Source organism: Cadophora gregata (assembly GCF_030347475.1).
Source record: "Cadophora gregata isolate MNR1 chromosome Unknown scaffold_10, whole genome shotgun sequence".
In the NCBI taxonomy this organism is placed as follows: Eukaryota; Fungi; Ascomycota; class Leotiomycetes; order Helotiales; family Ploettnerulaceae; genus Cadophora; species Cadophora gregata.
This window is the reverse complement of record NW_026695933.1, coordinates 141046-168451: the sequence shown is the minus strand read 5'-3', so window position 1 is coordinate 168451 and position 27406 is coordinate 141046. Positions and strand designations below refer to the sequence as shown.

The 27406-nt window shown below is 48.9% G+C and overlaps 9 protein-coding genes across 9 annotated transcripts; 5 read left to right on the top strand and 4 right to left on the bottom strand.

Moving 5' to 3' along the window:
* The first annotated feature begins 466 nt into the window (after positions 1-466).
* ONS95_001416 (uncharacterized protein) lies at positions 467-5621 on the top strand. Its single transcript, XM_058494613.1, has 2 exons — positions 467-5220; positions 5288-5621. Exon 1 carries the CDS (start codon positions 1019-1021, stop codon positions 4475-4477), a length of 3459 nt encoding a protein of 1152 aa, XP_058354920.1. The 5' UTR covers positions 467-1018; the 3' UTR covers positions 4478-5220; positions 5288-5621.
* Positions 5173-8080, top strand: ONS95_001415 (uncharacterized protein). The gene is made up of 3 exons (XM_058494612.1): positions 5173-5220; positions 5288-6386; positions 6448-8080. Exons 2-3 carry the CDS (start codon positions 5826-5828, stop codon positions 7567-7569), a joined length of 1683 nt encoding a protein of 560 aa, XP_058354919.1. The 5' UTR covers positions 5173-5220; positions 5288-5825; the 3' UTR covers positions 7570-8080.
* A 138-nt stretch (positions 8081-8218) lies between these two features.
* ONS95_001414 (uncharacterized protein) lies at positions 8219-11302 on the top strand. The gene is made up of 3 exons (XM_058494611.1): positions 8219-8797; positions 8850-9231; positions 9278-11302. Exons 1-3 carry the CDS (start codon positions 8588-8590, stop codon positions 10291-10293), a joined length of 1608 nt encoding a protein of 535 aa, XP_058354918.1. The 5' UTR covers positions 8219-8587; the 3' UTR covers positions 10294-11302.
* ONS95_001413 (uncharacterized protein) lies at positions 10332-14068 on the bottom strand. Its single transcript, XM_058494610.1, has 5 exons — positions 13863-14068; positions 13314-13720; positions 11915-13261; positions 10941-11848; positions 10332-10827 (listed from the first exon to the last, which is right to left on the bottom strand). Exons 2-4 carry the CDS (start codon positions 13628-13630, stop codon positions 11827-11829), a joined length of 1686 nt encoding a protein of 561 aa, XP_058354917.1. The 5' UTR covers positions 13631-13720; positions 13863-14068; the 3' UTR covers positions 10332-10827; positions 10941-11826.
* Positions 14069-14260: 192 nt separating this feature from the next.
* Positions 14261-15353, top strand: ONS95_001412 (uncharacterized protein; the record flags this gene model as incomplete). Its single annotated transcript, XM_058494609.1, has 2 exons — positions 14261-14740; positions 14799-15353. The coding sequence occupies 2 exons, from the start codon at positions 14261-14263 to the stop codon at positions 15351-15353; spliced, it is 1035 nt and encodes a 344-aa protein (XP_058354916.1).
* Positions 15354-15737: 384 nt separating this feature from the next.
* On the top strand, positions 15738-16643 carry ONS95_001411 (uncharacterized protein; the record flags this gene model as incomplete). Its single annotated transcript, XM_058494608.1, has 4 exons — positions 15738-15791; positions 15848-16201; positions 16273-16432; positions 16489-16643. The coding sequence occupies 4 exons, from the start codon at positions 15738-15740 to the stop codon at positions 16641-16643; spliced, it is 723 nt and encodes a 240-aa protein (XP_058354915.1).
* Positions 16644-21492: 4849 nt separating this feature from the next.
* ONS95_001410 (uncharacterized protein) lies at positions 21493-22512 on the bottom strand (the record flags this gene model as incomplete). Its single annotated transcript, XM_058494607.1, has 2 exons — positions 21493-21995; positions 22050-22512. The coding sequence occupies 2 exons, from the start codon at positions 22510-22512 to the stop codon at positions 21493-21495; spliced, it is 966 nt and encodes a 321-aa protein (XP_058354914.1).
* Positions 22513-23258: 746 nt separating this feature from the next.
* Positions 23259-24734, bottom strand: ONS95_001409 (uncharacterized protein; the record flags this gene model as incomplete). The annotated part of the gene is made up of 1 exon (XM_058494606.1): positions 23259-24734. One exon carries the CDS (start codon positions 24732-24734, stop codon positions 23259-23261), a length of 1476 nt encoding a protein of 491 aa, XP_058354913.1.
* A 636-nt stretch (positions 24735-25370) lies between these two features.
* Positions 25371-26957, bottom strand: ONS95_001408 (uncharacterized protein; the record flags this gene model as incomplete). The annotated part of the gene is made up of 1 exon (XM_058494605.1): positions 25371-26957. The coding sequence occupies one exon, from the start codon at positions 26955-26957 to the stop codon at positions 25371-25373; it is 1587 nt and encodes a 528-aa protein (XP_058354912.1).
* Positions 26958-27406: the final 449 nt, after the last annotated feature.

Sequence of the window (27406 nt, the reverse complement as noted above, 5' to 3'; positions counted from 1 at the left end):
TCATACTTAGGAATCGGCGTGAGGCTCAAAATTCGATTGCATTATTTTCATGTGGATAGTTCGGGTTCGTATTAGCTTCTCGTCACTCATCTTCTTTCGTAGTACCAACACTCGCTACTCCTACATTTAGGGGGGCTCGGAGTGTTGGTGAGATCCCCCAATCATATCCATGAGACTCCGAGCTCATGTTACAATACATAGGTAGTAATGCCACAACTTCAAAACGAAATGTCCAGGCCGCAGGACACAGGCCTCAAGCTGGCTAGTGAAGTAATGACGGCCATCTCGGGCACAGCTCCATGTGGTGTTGGTAGCACTTTATAATTTTGAACCCTATGAACGAACTTTCCAAGTGGTGTGCGGATACGAAACGAGAACACAAGGGATTTGCATGTACGCGACGTAAAGCAGATACCTATCATTCGAAGCCAAGTGTGCGCTTATGTGAACAACACACGAAGTCTGTCCGACCATCAAGAGAACTTTCATTTCCCGAAGCTTTTCTGGGAGCGCGTGGCTAGTAAGGGAGGTACCTGGCGGACTCCACACGCATGCGGCCCTTCAACAGCACAGAAATTGCAGCTCAATGAGAAACCACACTGCCTTGAACCACCGCATAATTGTTGACAAAATGCTGTTGGAATGAGTCGGTGGAGGAGTATATCCACTCAGACATGTGATCATGATTATATAACATACATACAGCTCAACACGCGTCTGGTCACGACCTTTTACCTGCTCGATTTCCGGTTTGTGTTGAATCTGGCGAGCATGCGATACTCTCAATCGCTCACCAGGCCCTTTAACCGAAGCAATAAGAGTCTATTACGTGTGACAGTGCATCCCAGTTAGGAATAGCTCTGGTGCGCAGGAGGGTTCCGCAGTCAACCCCTCTTCTTGCTGTTCCATTATCTTCAGGTGTGCTTCAACGAGCAGTTGTTGATCTCAAGCCCAAACCAAACACTTCTTCATAAGTTCACCATAACTCGTGCGAGATACTTGTACTCCAAAGACGAAAATGGCTACTCTCGATACCCTGAAGCAGGCTCTTAGGCAGGAAGTCAAGACAACGACATCGTGCTTGAAACAGTCACTGTCCGACACAGAGTACAGTGCCGGCTTCGATATCTTGTTACAGGGCTCAGGATGGACAACTTACCAAGAATTCGTTATCCCTCAATTAAATCAGTTGCTTGCTCCTCTATTCAACTCGCGCGTCCAGATATCGGCACTTGAAATTGGGCCCGGCCCGAAGAGCCTACTTGGATATCTTCCCGGATGTCTGAGGCAGAAGATCAACAAATACACCGCATTCGAACCTAACGAATTGTTTGCTAGAACATTAGAAGAATGGATTGAGACGGAGTCCCCATTCCCGTGTCTGGGAGCCCCGCCCAACGTCTGTCCAGTCCCATTTGTTCTGCAGGACAACATAGAGAGAGGTACAAATACCGGTACGATGAATGAGATGGAAACATACGATATCATCCTGTTTTGTCACAGCATGTATGGCATGAAGCCCAAACACAGATACATCGAACAGGCGTTGAAAATGCTTGTCAAGGGGCCAGATGGCGGGATGGTTGTAGTATTTCACCGTGACGGAGCTCTGCGCCTTGACGGGTTAGTGTGCCATCAAACGGCTTCTTTCCCCACTGGAGTGGTCAGCGTGTCAAATGATGACAAAACACTCGACTGTTTTGCCTCTTTCGTCGCCGGGTTCACTATGCAAGATGTGGACGTGGACAAGGCTGTCCGAGTCCATTGGCGTAAAGTGTGCCGCGCTTTGGGCCGTCGGGAGAAAGCCCAACCGGACCATCTCTTATTCAGCTCCCCCGAGATCATGATGGCCTTTAATGAACATGCGACCACATTGCCGGAGCTGGCAGCTCACGTGCCATTGCTTGTTGGGGATAAGGTGATCAAAAACCGGGAGGCTCGCCTTCACTGCCCGGCCTCGATTGTTAAGCCGACGGAAGTCCGACATGTCCAAGAGTGCGTTCGATGGGCTCTAAAGCACCAAGTCAGCCTGACCGTCGTTAGTGGTAGTCACAGCGGCCAATGTATTTGGCCTAACGTCGTCGCGGTTGACATGAGCGCCTTTGACCAAGTACACATCCTCACAACTGGCGATGATGGGAAGAAATCCGATCCTCTGGTCGTCGCTGACACTGGCTGCAAGGCAGGAGATATCATCGGAAAAACCATGGCGGCGGGCCTGACAGTGCCTTTGGGGGCTCGCCCAAGCATAGGCGCAGGATTGTGGCTACAAGGCGGCATCGGGCACTTAGCGAGGCTCCATGGGCTCGCGTCCGACGCCATTGTCGGTGCTGTGGTGGTCAGCGTAGACTCTGGCCAGGTCCATTGCGTCGGCCATGTACCAAGACAGCACTGGCCTATTGGTGCTGTGCGTCCGGAAAACCAAGAAGATCTGTTATGGGCAATAAAAGGCGCGGGGACCAACTTCGGCATCGTGATCAGCGTCACTTTCAAAGCTTACCCGGCTCCGAAGTATTGCATTCGAAATTGGGTTGTCCCACTGAGCGACAATATCGAAGCTCGCATCAGGCTCGGCAACTTCAATAGATTCGTCGCCAGCGAGCTTCCACGGAACTTTTCTGCAGATGCATATCTGTACTGTGATAACGACCAGCTGCATCTTGGCGTGACCATGTTCGAATCTTCCACGTCTACGCCTACTTTTGAGACGCCTCCGTCCATAGGTCCAATCTTAGGGCCGGAAGATAGTCTCAAGACTGTGGACAGCGTCGGTTTGTTCGACACCGAGATGTACATGTCCGGGATGCACGGTGGGCACGCTGGTGGCAAGACCTCCTCGTTCAAGCGTTGTGTATTCTTGAAAAACATCGGAGCCGTGAACGTTGCTAATACATTGGTGGCAGCCGTTGAGGTTCGGCCCTCTCCCCTCTGCTACCTCCATCTGCTGCAAGGTGGCGGGGCGGTTGGCGACTTGACGGCCGATGCCACAGCTTTCGGTTGTCGAGACTGGGACTTTGCCTGCGTAGTGACTGGTGTCTGGCCCCGCGACGAAGATGGCATCGAAACCGCTCAAGCTGCTGTGCGATGGGTGTACAATGTCGCTGGCGAACTGTTGCCCTTGAGTAGCGGATGCTACGGCGCCGACCTTGGGCCAGATCCAAGGGACGCGGCCCTTGCAGTCAGGGCTTTTGGACCCAATCTGCCTCGACTGGCACGTCTTAAACGCAGCTTGGATCCTCGCAATGTACTGGCTTACGCGTGCCCGTTGCCGAAAGCATCCGTGAAGCAGAAGCTGAAGCTTATCATTCTTGTCACAGGCGAAAGTTGTGCTGGCAAGGACTATTGTGCTGCCGTGTGGGTCGCCATGTTCACCAAGAGCCTAACGGCACGGGCCGTCAGCATTAGCGATGCCACTAAGCGAGAATACGCGGCGGCTACAGGTGCGGACCTCCACCGTCTGCTGACAGATCGTGCCTACAAGGAGCATCACCGACCAGCGTTGACGGCATTTTTCGACAGTCAGGTACAGCAACAACCCCACCTGCCAGAAGACCATTTTCTGAATGTGGTCTACGGCGCCGCAGATGTGGACGTGCTGCTAATCACCGGCATGAGAGACGAGGCGCCAGTCGCAACCTTCTCGCATTTGATTCCAAACATTAGACTGCTCGAGATTCGCGTCACAGCTAGCGATGAGACGCGGCAGGCTCGCCGAGAGTGCCACGGTGATAACAATGATAGCGATCACGGTAAAGGAAACAAGGATAGCAACAACAGCGGGTCGGGTTTGCCAGCCCTGGACTACTGCCCTAGTCTTATCTTCAATAATGATAGAACCGGACAAGGGGCTGTAAAAAGCTTTGGCGAACGTTACCTACTTCCATTCTTGCACGAGAACCTGGAGCGCCTAGCCAATATGGTGAGCCATGTGACCGACTTCCCACGCCCTGGCACCGAGTTCCGCCATGTGCTGGGCATTTCCCAGCAGCCGGGTGGGCTAGCCCTGTGCACAACTCTACTGCAAACCCATTTCATTGGTGATTGGTCTAAAATCGGTGCGGTAGTGTGTTGCGAGGTCGGGGGCTTCGTCTTTGCGTCGGCGTTGGCCTCGAAGATCGATATCCCCTTGTTGCTGATACGCGAAGCTGGCAAGCTTCCCCAACCGACTGTTTCTGTGGTCAAGCCCTCATCGTATATCTCGTCTTTGGAATCTAACAACTCAGAAGAGAAGCGGTTCGAGATAGAGCGGGATGTGGTCCCCAAGGACGTGTCAGTGCTTGTGGTGGACGACGTACTTTCCACGGGGAGGACGCTTTGTGCGGTGCTACAGTTATTGAATAAAGCAGGCGTCGGCGTCGAACATATTAGTGTCATGGTCGTGACTGAATTCCCGTTTCATCGCGGCCGAGCACTATTGCGCCAACGAGGGTTTGGCACAGTCAATATTCAAAGTCTTCTGGTCTTTGGTGGTGCCTAAGGAGAGAATTTCGGATATTGGACTTGTGGGAATACCTAATATGTGCTCGTTTGAGGTCGACTTGTTTCTCAGAGTTTGAGTGTAGCTAAGTTTGGTTGAATATTGGCGATCACATCAGTTGGAAGCCACTGTTGGACTCAAAAACGGGGCAGGTGGTTTGTCGCTGTACAAATTTCGATCCTGATGTTGTCTCATTGGTAGAGTTGATAAGGCTGCCTAGGCACATGCAAAATGGTTGGGTTTTAGTGACCAGACCTGCCTGGAATGATGCCACTTTGGCATGACTCATTTCTTACAACACTTCCCCGCACCTCAGTGGTGGGTAGCAGGTCTCTTTGAGACGCTTATCGTGTCTTTATATGTGATTATTCTTGAGGCTATTGGCTCTCACAATTGCTTGTCCTGATTGTTTACAAACTGCCGCCTGCGACACGTCACCCACTCCTGGCTACGAAATCTAGAATCAAATTGCCTTCAAACTTGAGATCACGCGGCGTGTTGTGCCACAATATTGCAGAATTGTGCTTTGCCTGATAGCCTTCGACGCCCGGCTTCGTATGGGTGTGCGTAGCCGTATTCCCAGCATGCCCACTTTGCAAAGGCCAGGCGGCCTTATCAGTTGATCTTAAATGGTTCGTATTTCCCACGTCTAGGCGGAAAACTTCCCCAGTTTGCGCAAAGCCAACGGAGTAAATAAAAAAACTTCTCACGCCTCCTGTCAAAGCCAGCACCAAGACCTGCCCGTACGTACCTATATGAAATTCATTCACAGATTACTTCGCAAATTTTAACACTCATGACATCTCACAGACTTCAAAATGCCCACTGCAGAGGAGCAGGCGAAGGAGCAGGCCGAAGCTGCTAGGAAGGCCCAAGCCGAAAGGCAGACAGCGCGAGGACGCCGCGGCAGTCACCAGAGGGCTGAGCGACGAGACGACCATAAAACAGTTATCGTCAACTGGAGACGCCGCGAAGAAGAAGAGGGGGAAGTGATATGGGTGCTGATATTTATCATAATGAGCTCTTTGTATTTTTGAGGCGGGAATTGGGTCGTAGTACCAGTTGAGGCATAAAATTGTCGTGGCAGTACAAAATGCTAAAATACAAGTACCTAGGCTGGCTAGGAAAGGAATCTACCTCGGGTACCAACCTAGGTCTCGTGATCTTCTCATGTCACGTGTGATAACAGCAGATCCTAGTCGCCCTGAAGAAGCTTATTGGCTATCAGCTGAATCTAATCCCAATACTTACTAGTGGTGGACGCTATCGGCAACCAAGTAATAGCTTACAGCCTCACAACAATCCTCAGTCTGATCATTCCCTTTCAAATTCTTCCTTTAATCATCGAATGTTGAGCATGAATGGTGCTACTCCAGGAATTGGACCGGTACCTTCCGGCCTAGGAGATCCGGAGAATGCGCCAGCAGACACCCCGGCAAAGGAAGCGTCGGCATCCAAAGCACCCACCCTTCCACTCCTTCATGGTAGAACAACACTAGCTGAGGCTCTTGACGAGGAGGAGAATATGCTCTTCCGATTGGCATATCCCAGCCAACGTTTTGATTTCTTTCTTTGGATCTTACAACATCGCAAAGACTTCGAGGCTATCGTATCGTACCAGCTATCCCTGACCGCCAACGAGATTTGTCGATTTGGAGAAGTCGGAGAGTGGAAACACGGCAGTTTTAACGTTTGTATACCGGTATATATTGATAACTGGAGCAAATTTCCCAGGAGAAGAGTACTGCTTAGGGTGCCTCTGCCCTACAAAGTGGGGGAATCATCATATCCTGGAAACGCGAACGAGAAAGTACGCACCGAAGTTGCCACGTTTGTCTGGATTGAGGACAATTGCCCCGATGTCCCAATTCCTCGCTTATGGGGTTTTGGCTTTCCAGGCGGTCAGAGTGTATGAATCCTTTTTGCAGTATTTCGCATCGAATATTCGGACAAACTGCTGATCTAGACAGTTTATGAGGCCTGAAAACGCACGTTTCGGTACTAGAATGATCTGGTATCTTCGACGTGCCGTATCACTGTTCTTAGGATCTCCACTTCCTTGTCGGTATATAAGCTATAGCCGTTCAATCATTCTCGAACATGGATATCTGCTTATGGACTACATCGAAACATTAGATGCGGAGATGCTTTCAGAGACTTGGACCGACCTTTCTCAAAGTCAAGACCTGAGGATTAATCTCTTTCGAGATCTGTCACGCATCATCCTTTCGTTGAGTCAGGTGCCTCTGCCTCGCATCGGGTCCTGGACAATAGATGAACGAGGTGTTTTAACGCTGACAAATCGCCCATTGATTCATCAATTTCAGTCCCTGGAGAATGAAGGTATTCCGACTAATATAGCGAGGACTCTTACCTATACGACGGCAGACACTTACTACATGGACCTTCTGGCGTGTCATGATAATCGCATACGAAACCAACCCAACTCTATCGTCGACGGAAAAGACGGTCGCGCGCAGATGGCGAATCTCTTCGCGATGCGAGGGCTTCTTCCCCACTTCACGAACCGTGACCTCCGGCATGGACCATTTGTGTTCAATCTCACCGACTTACATGGAAGCAACATCTTTGTTGACCGCGATTGGCACATCAAATATATCATCGATCTCGAGTGGGCGTGCTCGCTTCCTATAGAGATGCTGGCTCCTCCGTATTGGATCACCAGTCGCGCGGTGGATGAGCTCGAAGGCGACGAGCTTCAAACATTCGAGAAGGCATATCAAGATTTCACAGATATCTTTGAAGAGGAGGAGAAAACGTTCTCTCCCGCCCATGGTAGTGCTACGTACCGCACAGATATCATGAGGAGAGGTTGGAAGATTGGGAATTTCTGGTACTTCCACGCACTTAAAAGCCCTAAAGGGCTATTCAACCTTTTCCGGCAACATGTGCAGCCAATATTTGAGCCGAGAGGCGATCATTTCACGCCACATAACGACGAATTTGCACAGATAGTGTCCCCCTACTGGGCTTCTGATGCGCGAGAGACTGTCATTGCAAAACTCGCCGACAAAGCGAAGTATGAGAAACAGTTGCGAGAATTGTTTGAGGACGGTGAGCCAGCCCAATAACAAATACTCGGTCTCGGTACGCGATCAGAACGATCGAAATGATTGTGGTGGAATGAATATCGGCAGCTTCCATCCTGGCTAGGATTCAATGTAATTTGTAATAATATAATTTAGGTAGACAGGATCCTTTTAGACATTATCAGACTTGTGCGGAAATATTTTGACCAGCTGGGCGGGCACTACATCGCGCCGCTAATCATCCTGAAATCAAGGCAAGCAAATCACTTTACTGCCTTCGTTTTGCTTCCATCGACGTCTATGACATGTCCCGCATGAAGAAATGCCTTCGTCGTGTTCTTTCCTTCTATATGGCTCATTGGCAGCGCTGCTGCCATCTATCTCCTGCTAATAAGTTATACCTTCACACTCCCCGTGATACTGCCCTTCATCCTCGCCTTCAGCTTCACTCTTTACCCGCGCTAGGGTTTTAGCCATCTGCTATTCGACTTTGGGATCACTTTGAATACAGAAGCTTGATCTTCCAGTGAATTTTCAGTGCTGTATTTAAAAGCTTCGAAGGAGAAATCACGATATCCAAGCAACCAGGCACCTCGCCAAACCGGCCACCATTTTCTGTAGCCGAGAGGGTACGACAGGACGCGGGTCGGGATTTTGGTTCACTAATCCCACCCCCTTCATGCAACTTGCTACTTATTTCTCGTTTAGAGAGCAAATGCCATCCAGCCCGAATGCATGTTTCCGCATTCCCCACCAATCGATACTTTGCGATAGCAATCATCCCCAATTCAGCCTTCCGGCAAGCTCTCATCCGTGCTGATGCTTACGGTCATTACAAACTTACAAACAAAAGTCCCCCTGCGCAAATCAGCATGTGGCTTCGAAAAGCGGGGATGTGCTTTCGAGACCGTGATGAAACCTTCCTTCCCCCGTTCGCATACGGGTTGATCTACCCGCCTTTAAGGTTTGTAGATTGTCCTAGCTCTTTCTCGATTTAAGCTTCTTGGAACTTCTTGTCATTAAACGCCATTATTGCGTGACTTCCTGCAACAGTCAAATCATGGCTTTCGATCAGCTGTATATCCTTCTGGCTGGGGTCACGGCACTGATCGCTGCGGGGTTCCTTACGCGCTCGAAGTTGAATTACGGGGATGATGTCCCCTCTGGATTACCTTGGGTGGGAAAGCGACAAGGCTTGTTTTCTGATCTACGGACACGAGTAGCAAGTATAAATGCTGTGTTGGAGACAATCGAGGCTGGATATCGGAAAGTCTGTATCATTCCATAGTTCAAAGTGTGAAATAGCTGATGATGGCATCCAGTACTCGAAAGCCGGCCACAATTTCGTTCTTCCTGGTTTTGACCACTCTATGGTCCTAGTCCCAGCGTCGCAGGTGAAATGGATTATCGACCAGGCGGAACATGTTCTCAATGCGAATGAGATGCAGCGCGAGGTGCTTCAGACGGATTACACCCTTCTTGATTCGACACTAGCTCGGAACCCCATCCACGAGCTTATTGTCCGGAGAGACTTGACAAGATATTTGGGGGGGTTGATTCCAGATATCGAGGACGAGCTGAATTGTGGGGTTGACGAATTATGGGGCAAAGATACGGAGAAGTGGACGGATGTGGGGGTGTTTACTTCGATGATGAAAATTGTTGCCAGAACATCGAATAGGATATTCGTTGGACTGCCACTGTGTAGGCTCATTTCATGGCGAGGAATGAACTAAGCTAATACCTGCAGGCCGGAATGACGAGTATCTCGACAGCGCCGGCGGATTCGCACAGGATATTCCAATAAGCGCTGCATTCATTCGAATCATTCCCAAAGTCCTGAGGCCATTCCTAACCTGGATACCGCTCCTTTCAAATAGATGGCATCTCTACAAAGCATCTAAACACTTACTCCCATTCATTCGGAAACGCATATCAGAGCTGGACGCCGCCAAGGCTACAGGTGAAAAGGTCGAATGGAACGACTTCACTGGATGGTACTTGAAGTATGTAGCTAATTATCCCGATCCCGCTGAACGTGCACCCGAGAAGCTGGTGAAGCGATTGATGGTCATCAACTTCGCAGCTATCCACACCTCAACATTCACAGCAACCAACATGCTATTCGACCTCTTCTCTTCCCCCACAGCCGAAGCCGACGTGAAGGAAATACGAGAGGAAATCGAAACCGTACTCGCTGAGTACAACGGAAAATGGGACAAGAATGCCGTGGCGAAATTAATTAAAACAGATAGCGCTGTGAGAGAAAGTCTGCGAATCTCAACTTTCATGAGCCACGGTATGGACAGGGTAGTAGTTGACCCTAACGGCGTCACCATGAACGATGGCCTGCATCTCCCACAAGGAACCCGCATCGGGACTTCCACCTACTCAATCCACCACGACAACAACGTCTACGAGAACGCTAAAACCTACGACGCGTTCCGCTTCTCCCGCGTCCGAGCCGGCGCTACTAAACCATCTACTGCAAACGGAGCGATGAATAAGGAGGATCTCGCGAAGGTTCTAGAAGCGAAGAATCTGTCGACAGTCACTACGTCAGATACGTACTTGTCTTTCGGACATGGACGACATGCCTGTCCAGGACGCTTCTTTGCTGCTACGGAGATGAAGTTGTTGTTGGCGTATATCATTCTGAATTATGATGTCAAGCCGTTTAAGGAGAGGCCAGCGAATACCTTCCTTGCGGGGTCTATTCTGCCACCTATGAAGACGACGATTTCAGTGAGGAGAAGGAAGGTGTGATAGACGGACCTAGTAGACTTCTCTTATGAAGAGGTTTCTTACTTTGTGAGAGGTAATTCAATGGGGCAGTACAAGAAGCATGGAACGGCGTTTCGGGTCAAGACCACATTGGATGGTCCGGGACTGTGGGGTAAACAACTGCGAATATCAAAGCGCGTTGATCCAATTTCTCTTTTCTACTGTTCTAATCACTAAAGCCCAAGTATTTACAGGCACTTGATAAGTGTTTGTTCCCATTTCCTTCCCCACCCAGCCAAAAAAAAAAACGTTTTTCTAGTATACCATATCTCCATATCTTCTCACATCTATTCCAAGCCCCTCAAAACTCCATGCAATGCAATTCTCCAAGTCTCAAAACTATACTTCTATACACAAAATCCACGCATCCACCCACCCATCATCCTCTATGCTCTTCTCTTTCTCCCATCCACCCCTCCAACCGTCTTCACAAACCCGTCATAACCCTCAACATAATCGGCGCCGCCGCATACGGCCAAAACATCAACGCCGCAACAATCGGCACATAACTATACACTACATCAGCCACTCCATTTCCTATTCCCCCCACCCACCATCAAACAAAACAGAGAAGGAATGACGAGAAAGGAAAAATCAAAAGGAAAGAAAGAAGAAAAGGAAAAGCTCACAGCTGCAACCCCCTCCCTATCCTCCTCCCCTGGACCCACCAGTCTCCTCTTGCACCATCTATGATTTTCCCTGGTAGGGCTTGGAATTGTGATATACTGTATGCTCTTCTTCCTTGAGAATGAAAGGGTTGGCGTGTCCGGGTGAGGGTGTTGAGGAGGACGCGGCTGGTTCGTAAGGTGGTGGGGGGCATGTTTATTTTGTTTTGTTTTATTTGTTGTTTGGGTTGGATTGGATTTAGGTTAGGAGCCGAAAGCTGGCTTGTGATGCTGGCGGAGAACAAATGGTGGGTTGAGGGAGGTTGGTGTGTACAAAAAGTGGATGAGGTGGTATAGAGAGTTTCTATAATTTGTTTGAGAAATTGAATAATTCCGGAGATCATCTTCTGTTCTACTGCGATCCTTGATTATCTATATCCATCGCATTTCTCTTCACGGGCTTTGCCCTTCTCCCACAAGCGAGCTGACAACCACATGCTTCACCGCGGGGTTTGCGCACCACCTCTCGTCTGAATACCCGGTCGGAAGGGACTTCTAATCCGCCTGCTTCCGGAATTTTTGGTGGAATCAAATCCCACGGCGTGGTTCGACTCTTTTTAATTTAATGGTAGAGTTTGTCAAGCTACGAAGATGCGATTGTTGCAGCATCGAAAGATTATGACGATGGTGGTGATTAGTGAAGGTTGGGTGGCGCGATGAGGATGAGGATGACTTGCATGTATGCATGCGGGTTGGATTAGGCTGGGTTGGTGGATTGGGTGTAGGAATAGAAATTGGTAAATGGGGTTCTGTAGCATGATGGAAAAGTTGTTATTCGTATCGGTTACAGCTTACTTTTTATTCATAGGTTTAATCCTGAGCCATGAGGATGTATTGGGACAGGGTCCTATCACGGAGCATCAGGCGACACTCTGCCATATCACATATTAGCATTGCGAAGCAAAAAGGATCAGCAGAGTAGTAAGAAAAAGACTCACTGCAAAGCCCTCCTCACCTCCTTGAACGTCCTCGCCTCATCAAGCGACAACTGTTCAACCCTTCTCTCCATCTCCCCATCAGCCCCTCCCGCCATCGGCCCAGAAAGAACCCATCTATAGACGCGATACCCAAGACCCACATACTTCAACGGCTCTCCTTCATATCTCCGCTTTCTTGCCCCATATATTTCCCTACTCAATGTAAATAAATCCTCAGCTATCCCCTTCCGGATCTTCTCTCCTTTTTCCCGCGCTCGATCTTTGGCTTGTCTTTGGCCGTCTGTACTGACTCGATTTATCTCGGGATGTGCTGAGAATGGTTGGTATTGCGTCTGTGACTGAGTATCTTCGGCTTCTCGCTCTCTCTTTCTGGCGTCGAGTTCGGTGCTGACATTGACGGTGGTGGGGACGTGATCTGGAAAGTTGCCTTTGGTGATGATGAGAGTGTGGAGATGCATCATATTAGGCATATAAGTCTTGAACAGCTCGAGGTTGGAGTTATTCATTGGACAAGCGAGATACTGCAGATCAGTACAATGCCCGATGAAGTCTTTCATGTAGTGGGTTCCCGGCGCTGTTGACGTCTCGGTGAACGATAAGCTCCACCAGCTATGACCGACTTGTTGAGCAGGTGATAGAATGGAACTAACATCTTGAACGACTGTGGCGCCACTGAAGTAGTCGTTCTCGTGGGGGTAATGTAGCCCGATGAAGGAGAGAGACGTGAGGCCTCCGGGATTGATCCAGCAGAGGTACTTGAGGAGTCGCTGGATGTCTTTGCTGAGTACTTCGACTTCGATGCGCTTCAGATTCATCGCGTCGTGGAGAAGTGGAACGTGAATCGACTGTCGCTCTTCCCCGAAGTATGCATGATTTCTAAGCTGGAGAGACGAGAGGCATCCTAGATCAGTCAATTGCGAGAGATAATCGGGATTAGCCACCAGTTCTCGCATATCTTTAGGTAAGTATCCGGTGCCTAGGTCCAGTTCTTCAATCCTCAGCAGCGGTAAGTTACGCTCGATACGCTTTTGAGAGTAGAGCTGACAAAGTTTGTGGAGCTCTGATGACCATATTTCATCCCGGTTGGTGTGTGATAAACCAAGATGATTCAAGTGTGGAGATGCAAGTAAAATCTCGACCAAATCATTATGACGATCTTGGTCGACTCGCGAAAGTCTCTGCAAAGAAATAGTCCGTAGATTTGTGAATACTGTCTTGAATGTTGGGAATTCTTGCCGCTTGGATGCCACCAAGATCAAGTCTCGCAGTTTCCCACGCTTTGCGACAGATTCAAGGCCATTCCGGCCTTCACCTGAAAGATCAAGTTCTCCCACAGATGTCGTGACTCTAAGACATCATTAGCTTCAGGGTTTATATTCTGAGGAGTCAAGATATGTACTCCAGAGAAACCAACTCCGGCATCTTCTCAAGACAAGTGTCGACATCAACCCCACTTGCCAGAAACGGAAGGCGGGGTATATTTCGTCCAATATGCAAAGTCTTTGTGAACCCGAGATGAGTCTCAAATGGGAGCTTTGAGATACGTTCAAGATGAGACTGAAACTCGCAGTCTTGAACATGAATCTTTGCATAGAGCATCGGGGTGAAAAGGCGGTTGAAAGCCCTTGAGACCCTGCATAGTGATGCGAGAGTACACCTGGAGTTAATCGCATCGCCGATGGCGTAAAGCAGGTCAACGGGTAGATTCTCTACCATTGTTGGGAGTCTGATCAGGTAAATCGGTGTTGTGATTGATCGAGACAAATTTCATGAGAACAAAAATGCCTGGTTCATTGCAGCCTTGAGCTGAATGCAGGTCGTCAGCCACAAGATCAGCTGGAGTCATTATTCAGCAGTCCAACCGAGCATCAGAACCAATATTTACCCGCTGTAAAGGCATCACAAAGCTGATCTGGATCGTGGGAAAAAATCTGAGATAATTGGATACTTTAATGAAAAGATCTTAGTCCAACTTATCGTGCGGTTGTGCATGTGATAATGGCGGCTTTGAACGGGGGATTGGGGGAACCATCATTGCCCCAAGGCTGTCAGAAAGTCAATATTTATTTTTATTTGCCGAACGCCCTGGATTTGGCGCGATTGGCAAAAAAGCGGTTCAGTCTTTGACCGATACCTAGCATCCACATAAAACATTGCCAAAACCACAGATTTTCGTAGATTTTGCCAATGGTGGCCTGGGAGGCGGATGTCCAATGACCCCGCATCCGTGTCGCGTAAACCTAGCTAGGCACTGACTTGAACTCGACGCATTCTATATCTTTCATCTTCGACCTCAAATAATTTCATGTGGAATTCATCAAAGCTTTCCTTTGCCATATACGTAACATGACACAAGAAAGCGACCCTAACAGACCAGCTGTCAACCCGTCAAAATTATGGACCACGTGGCAGTTTTGGCAGGGTGTCAATCCTCGGAAACTCTCAATTCCAGATGCTGACCTCCGAGGGAAGTGGATCCTCGTCACAGGAGGTAACAGCGGGATTGGTAGAGAAGCAGCATTACAGTTTGCCAAGTGGGGTGCAAATATCGTCCTGGGCTGTCGACCAAATCCGCCATCTCGTGAGCCGAGGCCTGATGCTGTCGTAGAAGAGATCAAAATCGCCGCCAAAGCGTCTGGACATGAGAATACGACAATTGAGTGGTGGGAGTGCGATATGAGCAAGTTCAGCAGCGTGGAGGCTCTTGGGAGACGTTGGCTTGAATCGAATCGACCGTTGGATATTTTGGCCAACAATGCGGGGACTGGAGGGGGAAACGACGGCAAACCGAAACTTACCAGTGATGGCTTCGAAATGCTTCATCAGGTGAGAAATATCCCATACGATCACTCAAGTAAACATGATTCCAATGAGTAGTTTACAGGTCAATTTTATTTCCCATGTTCTGCTCACCCTTATCCTCCTACCATCCCTTGCGCGAGCCCCAGAACCACGCATAATCTGCACGACCTCCAACATGCAGTATCTCGGAGTCTTCGATCTCAGCAACGCCAACAACGGTATAATGTCTTACCCCAACAACAAACTGTACTTCCAAACCTGGCTCACAGAGCTCCAAGCCCGCCTCCTAAAGAACGACAAGTACGACCACATCGTCGTGCATGGTGTCCATCCAGGGTTCGTTATCACGAATATCTGGGGCCCCAAAATGGATTTCTTCACCAGGGTTGCCGGGGTCCTTATGCATTATGTTGGTATTGATGCACAGCAGGGGAGTTTGACTATCACGAATGCTGCTACGAACCCGGCTTGGGGGCTGAAGCAATCTGGAGGAGGAGGGACGTTTGCGAATAGGATTTGGCAAGCTAAGCCGATGCCACAGACTAAGAATCCTGCATGTCGAAGGGAGATTTGGGACTTTGTGGGCCAGGAATTGAAGCTGGATGAGAGAGGACTGCTGCAAGGGCTTGAAATTTGAAGCTTCCTTTAACCGACGGATGTGCGTGACGTCGCAATGTTGTGATTTGAGACTTCATACGTTGCCATGGTCTGTATATGTTCATATTGGGGATTTGCATGGCATGGTCTACAAAACCAAGGGGATATTGTATCATATCTAGGGCTTTGATGGTTCCTTTCTATCGCCTGTGAGAGTTAGTCGTGTGATTGACAGCTTAGTCAAGATGTCCCACTTTATGAAAGGAGGAGGAATCTAGGTCATACTGTAAGCGAAGTCACTAATGGAGATTTTCATGTCCGGCTCACAGTTGTCCGACTCTCTGGACAACATCGTGGCCATAAAACACTTCACCACATCTCGCATCCCAGCTTTCTTCCCGAGATCCCGTTTTTTCGCTTCAAAATGGAGAAGACGATTTATCTAGTGCGCCATGCCCAAGGTGGCCATAACATCGCAGTGCGTATTTTCCTCAACCCATTCTTGGCACGTATCACTCGCTGACTCATGAACAGAACGACTTCTCCATCAGAGATGCAACTCTCACTCCGCACGGAAAAGAGCAATGCAAAGAACTGAGTGCGGCGTTTCCATACCATAATGACGTCGACATTGTGATGGCTTCGCCGCTGCGAAGAACAATTCAAACTGCCATTGAAGGGTTTGCACCAGCACTTCTGAGACCAGGTGTACAGCTTCTGCTCTTACCACAAGCTCAGGAGATCAGCGACAAACCATGTGATACTGGCTTTGAACGAGACGAGCTTGAGTTACAGATTAAGAAAATTCTTGGTGATGAGGCGTCCCAAGGAGGATTTGACCCCAGCCGGATTGATTACAGCGTGCTGGAACCCGGATGGAGCAGAAAGGTAAAAAGGTCCAGCTTGTCCTTTCTCGTCCTCGTTGCCAGCCCAAGAAACCGATTCTGATGGATCTGTAGAGTGGTAAATTCGAGGCAAGCCTAAAAGCGGTCACTGCACGAGCTGCTGAGCTTAGGACCTGGCTGTGGCAGCGACCTGAGAAGACAATCGTGCTGGTAACCCATGGTGCCTTTCTGCACTACTTCACAGACGACTGGGAGACCTTTGACCCCAGCCATGGTGAGTTCTTCTTTGATTCTTTTTCGATCCTAAAGCATCGTTCATGACTTCGATAGGCACCGCATACAAAAACTGCGAGTTCCGCAGCTTTGTCTTTACAAATGATTCGAATGAGAAAGAAGCTCATCTCGTCCAAGTTGGAAAAAGTGGACCAAGAGGTGTGAGACCTCCAGGATCGCATTCAAAAGATATTTCCGGTGCTGAGAACTAGGTCTTTGCACAACTCTATTCGACATTCTCTAGACGATAAATTTTATAGATAAGACTTATCAAGTTCGGCTCATGAATATCTCATCACGTGGTTATCAATTTCCATTCATTGGGGGTTTCAGCATTGTTGGGGGCTGCTTATCGCGAGGAGCCTCTGGCACAGATGAGTGGTTGGTTGATATCGAGTCATGCAATTGGTGTCATCATGTGCTGCATGCAATGCGGGCGACGAATAGGGCGGCGACAACAATTCAACTTGGCGGCACCTTTTCCTGACCTCATCTTCGGCGGCAACGTAAGCGCAAAATTGATGACAACTTTGCTATCGCTCGGCAATCTGTGACCAGGCCTCAACTTAACGAGTTTATACGATATTGACTGGATTTCCTTCGCAGGATGTCCGCTTCCGTGGAGGAGGAAGATGTGGTGGAGATTGGACGGGTAGACGACGACGACTTGCCGCCAGCTAGCTCATCGAAGCAAGTCTGGAAGATGCCATATCAAGGGTAAATAATCCTAGCACTTAAAAACCTGAAAAGGAGCTGTGAGCATAAAGCTGACACAGTCAAAGTAATTCTATCCTTTCAAATCATCGCAGATTGATCATACCTGACCTTTGATAGCTTTGGCTCACCGGAACCGACCTGAGGGAATTGTAAATTCTATGATGGCCCATCAAAAAGATCTTCTCACTAGAGGCGAAAGTGTCTCTCTCATATACTGCGACGGGAACCTGACACTGGATCCGTCAATACTCCAAGGCGGATCTCACGCGATATATGTCTCGCCACAAGGAAACCTGACAGTGTCGGGTTCCAGCAATTCAGCACCAATGAAAGCAATACAGGCGCCGACCTCCGAGCCAACACCCTCAAAACATTACTCTTGTGGCGATTGTTCAAGCGAGTTCAGTTCACGCAGGGAGTTGAAAGATCATGTTGATCTAATGCATCCGAGGTGCAGTTTGTGCCACGGAAGGTTTCCAAATTTGCTTGAACATCTCGATTCGATGCATCCTAAATGTACATGGTGTCAGCAGAGTTTCCTCTCCCAAGCTATGCTGGATGATCATGTGAATGAATCACATCCCAGGTGTTCGTGGTGCCAGGAACAGTTTTCAACTAAAAGTCAACTCAACCATCATTCAGACGCCGTCCATCCAGCATGCCGGCGATGCCACTCAAGATTCGGAAGCCTAGATGAAAGAGACAAACATACCAAGGAGGCTCATCCGAACTGTGAGCTATGTCCATTCGAGGCTGTCACGTTCCAACAGCAAGATGAACATATGATCTCATACCATCCCCGTTGTTCTCTATGCTCAACACCACGCTTCAACTCCTTAGATGAGTACAACAAACACTACAGAACCAGCCACGTCTACTGCAAAATCTGTCTAATGTACCACAAATCAAAAGACCAATACCTAGATCTCCACGCCAAATGCACAACTTGCAACATCCAGCACGACTCCCTCGAAGACATGGACTCACACATGACACTCATGCACCCAACCTGCACCTACTGCCCCTCCCACGAAGCTTTCACATCCTACCACCTCTACAACACACACATGGAAACCGAACACCCCCACTGCGCATTCTGTTCCAAGCGGTACCAAACTTCCGACCGACTCCGCATCCACATCCACAACTCTCACCCCTCCTGCACGCAGTGCGCCGCTATCTTTACCTCACGACCATCACTGCGCAAACACCGAGCGAAGCATCATCCAAAGTGCTCACTTTGTCCGCCCACTGTGGGGCATTTCTCGACTGTTGCGGCGCTGAATCAACATACGCAGGAAACGCATTTCCCGTGTGCGAATTGTTTTGTGTTCTTTGCATCGGAGGGACAGAGGGCGGAGCATTTGAGGAGGGAACATCCGACCTGTGATGTGTGCTTTAAGCCTTGTGTATCGAGAGCGTCTTTGAGGAGTCATCGGATGAGAAGACATCCTGAATATGACGAGTGAGGGCGAGAGGAGGTGACATCGTTCGCCATGTCACCGGCTGAAGCTGGATCCTGAAACCTACGTTTTGGCTTACGATTTTCGAATTCGATGTATGTTGAGACAGTGTATGGGACTGACTTCACAGGTACTGATGGCTTGTAGTGAATTCAGGACGAGGCGCTAGAAAGTCAGGCGTTCGGTACAGGTTGTGTGGGTGGGAGGTGGCAACCTTCAAATCTTAGGGCTTGCGAGGATTTCACGTGTGATATCAGTATCATTAAGGTATATATTAGCATCACTTCCGCGTGATATTGCTAGTTTAGCGCGAGTCTTCATGTACTGTATAGTATTCATATGTTAGGGTGTGGGGAGAGCAACGAATACGTTTCCAAGGCCGGAGCTACATTTATCTGTCCAAACCAACTCTCCACTGTCGCAGCAGCCACCTGCGATCGCTATCGCCATCGCCGGACTTTGAACCTCATCGGTTCTCTAGTTCAGGCAAACGAGATTTCATTGTTCAAAGACTCCATAGAAGCACAAAGCACCGATCTACTCCTTGCACTAACCCCAGCCCCGAACGCTTCTCGGCGTCACCCCTCCCTTAGACAAAGGTCGCACTATATCATTTAAGTTCTCTCCATACGCATGTATCTATCCCCCCATGACCTCTCCATCCCCCAACTAATGTACTTCACTGCACCTATCTCACCTCCAGACTCACTCATAAAACGGACCAAGGGCACGCAAAAGGATCACTCGATGACGACAATCTGGGCATTGCCCTGGGTCGTCGGTTGGCTCCCGAACCCCGCGGCCTTTCCATCCACACCTTGGGCAGTAAGAATACCATTCTTGCTCCCCGGAGCTCATTTTGTATTTACTGTTTTTTCTAGTTCCTTGAAGATGTGGTCTTGATGTTGAGGATCTGGAGATTTGAAGATAGAGTTTGCTTTCGCTGGTTTTTCTGTGGGAGAGATTTGGACGATATGGAGAGAATGGCACAAGGGGAGAGAGTCGCGGGCTTTTATAGATACGGATGGGGTAGGGCGTAAATCCATGAACTGAGTGGGACAGAAGTGATTAACGCAGAGAGAGACACTTGGAATAGACTTCTAAGAAAACATTCGCGCAGAATTTCTCACTACATCACAGATGAAGTGCCGAGACTCAGTCTGCCATTCATCAGTAATGTGTTGGAACGTTGAATGTGTGAATCCATGAAGAAGTAAAAGAAGTATTCGTGAGTGTCTGTATTCTCATTCCTAACGAGGTCTGTATCTCCAGGAGGTAATGCCCTGTTTGCAGACCAATGCTTTTTCAAACCGACACAGTATTGTGCCCGAGCTGCATCTCTGTACATCCCCGCGGGCCGCTCGTACATGATGCGAGCCAGCGGTCTTGCTACCACGTTCTCATTTCAGAGAAACACAATATGGAATCTCTCCTCAAGTGCACCATGCACCACTCTCTCTTCTGCGTGATTGTGACTGATAAATCTACCAGCGACTAAAAGGCGATGACTTCGTGTGAGACGTGAAAAAAAAAAATTCACGAACTTCGTGGAATCGCTGTGATTGATATGGTGTACCTAATGAACCCTCGTCAGCCGATTTTCTCTCGTTGAGAGAATTCTGGAACTCACCACGAGCCTTTCAATCGTATTTCTTCCGCAACCAATAGATACCACCGCCCAGCACGAAGACGCAAACCATGACTGAAGGTCCGTGTCAGTGTATATTCGGCAATTGTGCAGCCAGTAAAGGAAGACAAGATGCAAAAGTGAGGAAATTGCCCTCTTGGCTGTGGAATAACTTACTAACGACAACTCCCTCTATTACAGTATGGTCTACGGCTCTTTTCGCCAAGACGCCGTGAACTTCTCGGACGAGAAGAGAAGGAAGAACAGGCATATTGAATGCTGATGACTAGCGCCTTTGTGAAGTGGTGAATGGATACAGCAATTGTCTGGAAGAAAAAACTAGCGTCAAGCTTGGATGAATTAAGAATTAACGAAAGAAATATAATAATGTTCCGGACCACCAGGATCAACAGCCCTCGCAACAATTTTCCGTCATCGAGGTTCAGACGAAATATATATCAGCAACATATATTTTTGCCGCTGCACAAGCCGCAAAAGGCAGTCGTCAGCACCTGCCAATCAATCACCCGATTCCAAGGCGAGACCAGACTGGCACGGGTTTCAGTCGCCAAAAGCCAGGGCAACCCCACACGAGCATGATCCGATAACTCGGTATGAAACGGGAGAGTGGCCTGATGTCGAGCTGTCAAGACTTTGGATGAGGCGGCTAGACCGATGTGCTGAGGCTGTTGAGGCGTTTGGGGTCGTGAAACAAGGAGGATCTGCAAGTCTTGAGTCGGCTTGGCTGATGGGCAGCGGAGTCCGTGAAGAAGCGAATGGCGGCCCGTCCCCCCTGAATTGACCTCGCTTAACATTTGTTGTCCGCTCATTGGTGATATCCTTCCAACAGTGAGGGTTGGGAAGTTTATTTGGGCGTCGAGCAGTCTAGACCCTGATGATACTCAGTAATGCGGCTCTCATGGATGCTTACATGGACAAAGCTTGTATTTCAACATTGGGGTTTACTTACAGCACCATGACAAGGAAATTACTTGCTTGATTCATCATATCTCGCGCACTTCACCACATCTGTCCCTAGGTCGGAGACAATTCGCAGTACATTCACTTCAGACATCGGATAGTATCTCAACTTCTGACTCGACACTATGCTGTTGAGAGCCCGCCGAGAATATGGAGGGTCTTCAGAAGGACCTCTTCCTGAGCAGCGCCCAAAACATCACACTGGATAAAACATTATCATTAATCTAGTACAGCATCATCCACAATCATGACTAGTGCACTGAGGATACCTCTCTAGATGGAGGCAGCAAATATTCCCGCTATTGCAAGACCGATCATGTTGACCGTATAAGACGTTGAAGCCGCACTTCCGGACGAGGAGGTCGAAGCTGAACTCGACGAAGTGGCTGAATTTGTCAATGATGAAGTTGACGTCCCTGTCATGCCTGGCGTTGCAGAACTGGTGATAGTAGACTGAGTGGTGGATGATGCAGTACTGTCCGAAGGCGCCACCACCGACGCAACCGTGATGTTGTTGTCCACCTGATTCTTGATCCACTGAGCGGCCTGATCCGTGTACAGTTCGAAATAATTCCAATGGTCTTCATTTACATTCCCACCTGCACAATTGGGATCCGTGGCAACACAATAATCTCGTAGGACAGGTGTCCACTGCTTCAATGTCTCAAGTTGAGAAGCTGGTCGGGGATAAGTGCCGTTCTTTTCGGCGCCAGAAAATGTGTTGTATGGTTGAGATGCAGTGTGGCGTCTCGATCCCCATATCAGAATGGCGGTAACTGGATTTTAAAGGTCAGCTGCTATCATTTCGCCCCATAGTCAGAGGCACTTACCCATTTTTCCAGCATCTGAATTGATATCCAGTCCCTCATTACTGCCTTGAACGCAATTTCCAAATGTCCCACCCCCACCAGCAAACATATCGCCCACCACATACGCGCCTTGAGAGTACCCACTCACAACCAACTTTGACTTCGGGCAACGCTCATTATACGCTATCATCTGCGCCTTGCCATTCACGACACCCTCGAAGATCGAATCACAGTAATTCGCCTCGAAAGAGCTGGTGTACATGATATCTTCATAGCTTGAACTGTTCGGAGACTGATACAGGACTTCGGCTAGCTCTGTTGCCAAGTCTGATTGTCGACCTGGATAGTCTTCGTTCAGACCTCGGGCGAGGAAGATATGCGTGTCTGTGCAGGAAGATGTCCCCGGCTCGTGTGCTTGTGCATGGACTGTCACCTGATATGCACAGAATGGGAGCAGCAAGAGGAGTGAAGTGAGGAACTGCATGGTGACTGGTTTGCGCGGTGCACGATACTTTTCAGTCTTTCCGCTGCTGGCTGGTGTGGGGGGCCGGAGGTCCTACAGAGTGATTGGCGAAACGAATTGAACTTCGTCGACGATCAACATGCCAAAAGAGCCAACACCATGGAATTTGTATAAAAAATCGTTTTCATTCTTGTTTCTTGGTAGCTTGGACAAATTCCAACAGGATCCACTGTGGGTCAATATTGCCTTGGTCAAATCAAACGGCTATCTGCTGCCAAGAGATATCATCCGAATTCCGGCTGGGTACATCTTCACAAAGTCCCATCGACAAAATTTACGCATTCTTGAAGGACGTAAGTAATCGATATTGATTGGATCTTCAGACAACGCAGGACTGGTTTTTCACCTCGATTTTGGTTTCATTCGCTACATTTTCACATTTCTACACATCTAACCCGAAGGTGTTCAACAGTGAAGCCGGCACTAACCTCAATCTTCTACGTATTATCCGCCAATGCAGACATTGATAATATTACTCCAAGACTCCAAGTTACATTAATCGTTCCAGTAATACGTTCTGAACAAAGGCATGTGATGTGGAGCCGAAATAAGCGACGGGAGGTAAACAACGACCGCGCGAACTAACCAACCAACAACAGATCAAAACACCCTGTTATATAATCCGTTCCACCCTCCATATCTCTTGCTGTTTGGTACCCGAGATAGAATTGGAAGATTTCGAATTATAGGTGAGCGCTCAACAATATTCATGAACATTTTTCCAGCATCTCAACATCATCATCCTGCCAAAGCTCAATGATCCTCTTCCCGTCCTTCCACCCAAGTCGAATCATCATCTCCAAGCCATCCGCAATCAAGTCAATAGACTTACCCTCATCGTAATCGAGAGGCGGTATAGCAGCTGGCACCAACGAAATCGAAGGAAACGATCCGCATTTCAACGAAAGCATCCCCTCCTCCCACGCTTCAAGCATCCACTTCTCCTTTCCCCAACTTCCACACCACTCCTTTGCTCCCTGATCAATCCTCGCTTTCTTATCCAGAAAAGGAAGAACAGGTTTAGGATACAAACTCGGCCAACCCATCAAATACGCAATCGCATGAACTAGCCTCCTCCTCAACGGCCCGCCAAGCGCCGAGCTCGTCATAACAGCCACACCGGAGAACTTGGGGATTACTGTGTCGTTCTTCCCTTCTACCTTCTTCTTACCCAATGGTTCGAAATCCGCATACCCAGCAACATAACACACATACCCCGGGATGTTATCTCCTGCATGCGCAAATACCCCCGTTCCCTTCTTCGCCATCCACCCCAGCGCCATACTGTTATCCTCGACTTCAGTCAACATCTTCTTGGCCCATTCAACCTCAAGGAAGTCACCTGATTCTAGAGACTTTTGAATGGCGAGGATGGCTTTTAGGAGATCCTCGGGCGTGGTCCATAGACCTGCTGCTGCCGATTCGGCCATGAGGTGGAAATCAGGAGTGGATTTCAGATTCCCTGTTAGGTGGGCGGGTGCGTAATTTGGTTCTGAAGAGGGGATGAATGAATATGTACTTCTGGTCATTCCGAGTGGTTTAAGAATGACTTCGTGCATGATTTCATGGAATGGTTTCCGCAATTTAGTCTCGAGGATGAGTTGAATGACTTGGAAGCCACCGCCTGAGTAGCAGAATTTCTGGCCTGGGAAAAGAGATATCGTGATGGGTTCATTGTTGGCAGGGTGGTCGCCGCAGAGAATTTGCTGGAGTGAGGGAAGGGGTTTGGTGGGGTAGCCGGCAAAGCCATGACAGGAGAGGCCAGCTGTGTGGGAGAGAAGGTGGCGGAGTGTGATCTGAGAGACGAGATGAAGGGTTTTAGGTGTTGAGATCCAGGAGAGTTGCTCGTCGCTGAGGTATGTTGGGATTGGAGCATCGAGATCCAGTGTTCCTTCTTGGCATAATTTGATCACTGCGAAAGCCGTGATAGGTTTTGATATGCTGCATGCTTGGAACAGAGTGTCTTTGTTGAAAGTCTTGGAGTGTTGCTCAGTTTGAGAACTTGCGCTTTGCTGTGCCGTTCCGTAGATTTTGCTGGTGGTTGTACCAGCGTCGAGGACTCCAATAGACACAATTGGTGTTCCTAGCTCAGCAGCAATCTGCTCGACTGATTTCCCATCCTCATTTTGGGATTCGATCAGACTCTCAAGTCTTGCAAAGAAATCAGATTCTGCCATATTCATTTCCGAAGTGAGAACGAGCGAGCACGGTTCCAAGCACTATACTTTGGAATTCGATGAAGGGTCGGCGTAATGCAGATACAAAAAAGATAAGACTCGTAGTACCTTTGTATACTAAGATCAGAATCCTGTTGCCTATTAATAAGTCGACCACAAGCAACGGGAAAATGTTACGCCAAAACCAGTAAAGTTCAGATCGTGCTTACGCTCGGCATGCATACGTCATGCATGCAGATCTCCGACCGATCTCTCAGAACAAATCCACGAATCTTATGTCTATGTTCATTTTCATCCTCAATCGTTTCATTCACATGAATGTAGCAGTGTCGCGTTGTCCTGTCCAAGGATGGGGTAAACATTGCTCGCTTGGCTCGCTTGCAAATCAGCGATCAACTTCACCTCCATGCCAGCAATCTGGGAGAGCAAAAGACAGCCTGGTCTCACGGAAAGCTGTTACACATCATTACATTGATCATTTAGTATGATTTAATTGTTTTAACACGCCAGTGAGCGTGTGAATGCTCCTACAGCACATGTACAGCTCCGGGCAGTTGCGTGCTCTGCAATGTACACTTTGTAAGTCTTTCCGACAGCCATCCATTCAGAGATCCGTACTCTGTCCCTTGAAGCCAGAGACATCTAAGTATCAAGTCTGCGCACCTTCTCCTTGTGTACACCCTCAAAGCTCCCAACTACTTCTTCATCCTCATCTTCAGCATCATGTTCAACATCCCCCACCTTCCGCTTCAACTTCGCCCCCAGAAACGCCGTCGATCTCTCCAATCCAATCCAGTCAATCGACCCCGGAACCTCATCTCCGTACCTAGGAGCCGGCACCCCAACATCAATCCACTCCTCCTCCCCACACTTCGTACTCTTCTTCTTCAGCTTGCCCACCTCATTTGGAAAACTCGAACCACAACTGATCTTCTCAACTGCATCATTCAGCTCTTTCCACTCAGGGTCATTAGTACTCATATCATTTAAAGCATAGTGTAACGCAGCGGTGGCAAGTTCTCGACGGGGATATTCAGTCTCGCCGTGGTCGTTGACCCAGGAGAATTTCTGAATGAGAGCATCCGGCGTGACAGGTGAGTCTTTCAAGGCTGCGGGGTTCATCTTGACGAATGCTCGCAGCCGGAATTCCTGCATGTTGCGCTGACTGCAGAAGTGAGCTAAGGCAGCGACGTCGTCTTCGAAGTCCTGGGCTCTCATGGCTCGTGGGTTGAGTCGCACGAGGCAGCGTTTTGGATATGCGACAATGGCGACACGGCCGTATCTGGCTTCTGGTGGGAGTTTGGGGTATTGGATTGCAGCTGGACGATGATATCGAAGAGGGGAGTCGATATTAATGCTCTTGTCGTAGGCACCCATTCCTGTGGCGAAATGTGCGTGTGTGCCACTAAAGACTAAGCCCGAGAATGGACAGGCTGTACATGCGAGACGAGCGGTGGTGATGAGGAAGCGTCCGGGGAAATGGTTCTTTGGGAAGTATGGGAGGAACAGGAGGGCTGTGAAGCGGGGGCGGTCGTCTTTGCCGTCGTTGTGGACTTTGCCTACTTCTTTGATGGCGTCGACGAGTTCTTGGTTCAGCATGCTGAAGTTGATTTGAATGGAGGTTACTTCGTGGTTATCTTTATGGCCGATGGTGAGAGAAGCGCCGACCATCCATCTTCGCTCCCGGATTTCCGCGGTTGAATGGGTTGGTGGGAAGGCATTCTTGACCATACAGGATCCGACTTGAGCTACCAAACTGGTAAGGTGCTTGATTTCAGGGTCATTTGTCTTTGCAAGACCGCCAAGTTGGATACCGTCATTGCCATGGCCAGGTTGCACAGTCGCTCCGAGATCGTACGTAGTACCCTTCAAGGCCTCATGAGAAGGATTATGAGCCTTGGAAATCCGAGCGAGCTGAGGCCGAAAATCCGTTTGAAAGGCCATACGCTGAATCTCTGCAAGCTTATCAAACACACCAATATCCTGCATTCCAACTGGGTCAAAATACCGCGCGAAGGGAAGTACAACCTGCTTCCCACTTCGAAGTTTGACCTCCATGTAATGCGGCTTATCTCCCATGAGGGTGTAATCGGCAGCAGCAAGTTCTGCTTTAGTGAGATGTCGGCGTTGCTTAAGGACTGTAGGTACAATTTGAGATCGACGACGACGCTCTTTCAAGCCCATGGGGAAGGATCTCGGTGTGGTAGATACCGTCTTCTCTTTCTTCATGGTTGAAGATTGGCTCTGGTGTGCGGCACGGGACTTCACTCGAGTTTGGGGCCATTGTGATAGTGGTCTGGTATGGCTCAAGTTGAGAGGAAGGTGAGGCCGAGACTGGAGAGATGGGTATGGAGAGATACAATCTAAGAGCTTTGAGTGGAGGTTAGGCAGTCGAATCGAAGTTGTTAAGGCAGGATAATTCTGAGGCGAAATTTAAATCCGGAATATATCGAAGGAGACAGGTTGATCCTTTTTCTTGTCACACCAAGGAAAATTCGCCAATCTTTGAGTCACAACTGATTCAAATTGCGGCTTGGAGATAAAGACCGCGCCAAAAAGTGTTTTCGAAGGTGTATTGATCACTCGGAAACAGAGTGAAGAGCCCAATAGAAGACGCAGCTATTGTCGCCTGGAAGACACTCGAAGTCCAATCCAAATACAACGAGACAAATTATACT

Bases quoted from the DNA above. Each gene is read 5' to 3' on its own strand.
- ONS95_001416 (XM_058494613.1), top strand. From the start codon at position 1,019: ATGGCTACTCTCGATACCCTGAAGCAGGCTCTTAGGCAGGAAGTCAAG.
- ONS95_001415 (XM_058494612.1), top strand. From the start codon at position 5,826: ATGTTGAGCATGAATGGTGCTACTCCAGGAATTGGACCGGTACCTTCC. The intron at 6,387-6,447 runs GTATGAATCCTT...TGATCTAGACAG, and splicing joins GCTTTCCAGGCGGTCAGAGT to TTTATGAGGCCTGAAAACGC.
- ONS95_001414 (XM_058494611.1), top strand. From the start codon at position 8,588: ATGGCTTTCGATCAGCTGTATATCCTTCTGGCTGGGGTCACGGCACTG. The intron at 8,798-8,849 runs GTCTGTATCATT...GATGGCATCCAG, and splicing joins TCGAGGCTGGATATCGGAAA to TACTCGAAAGCCGGCCACAA. The intron at 9,232-9,277 runs GTAGGCTCATTT...TAATACCTGCAG, and splicing joins ATTCGTTGGACTGCCACTGT to GCCGGAATGACGAGTATCTC.
- ONS95_001413 (XM_058494610.1), bottom strand. From the start codon at position 13,630: ATGGTAGAGAATCTACCCGTTGACCTGCTTTACGCCATCGGCGATGCG. The intron at 13,262-13,313 runs GTACATATCTTG...ATGATGTCTTAG, and splicing joins CCGGAGTTGGTTTCTCTGGA to AGTCACGACATCTGTGGGAG. The intron at 11,849-11,914 runs GTGAGTCTTTTT...GTGATATGGCAG, and splicing joins GAGGTGAGGAGGGCTTTGCA to AGTGTCGCCTGATGCTCCGT.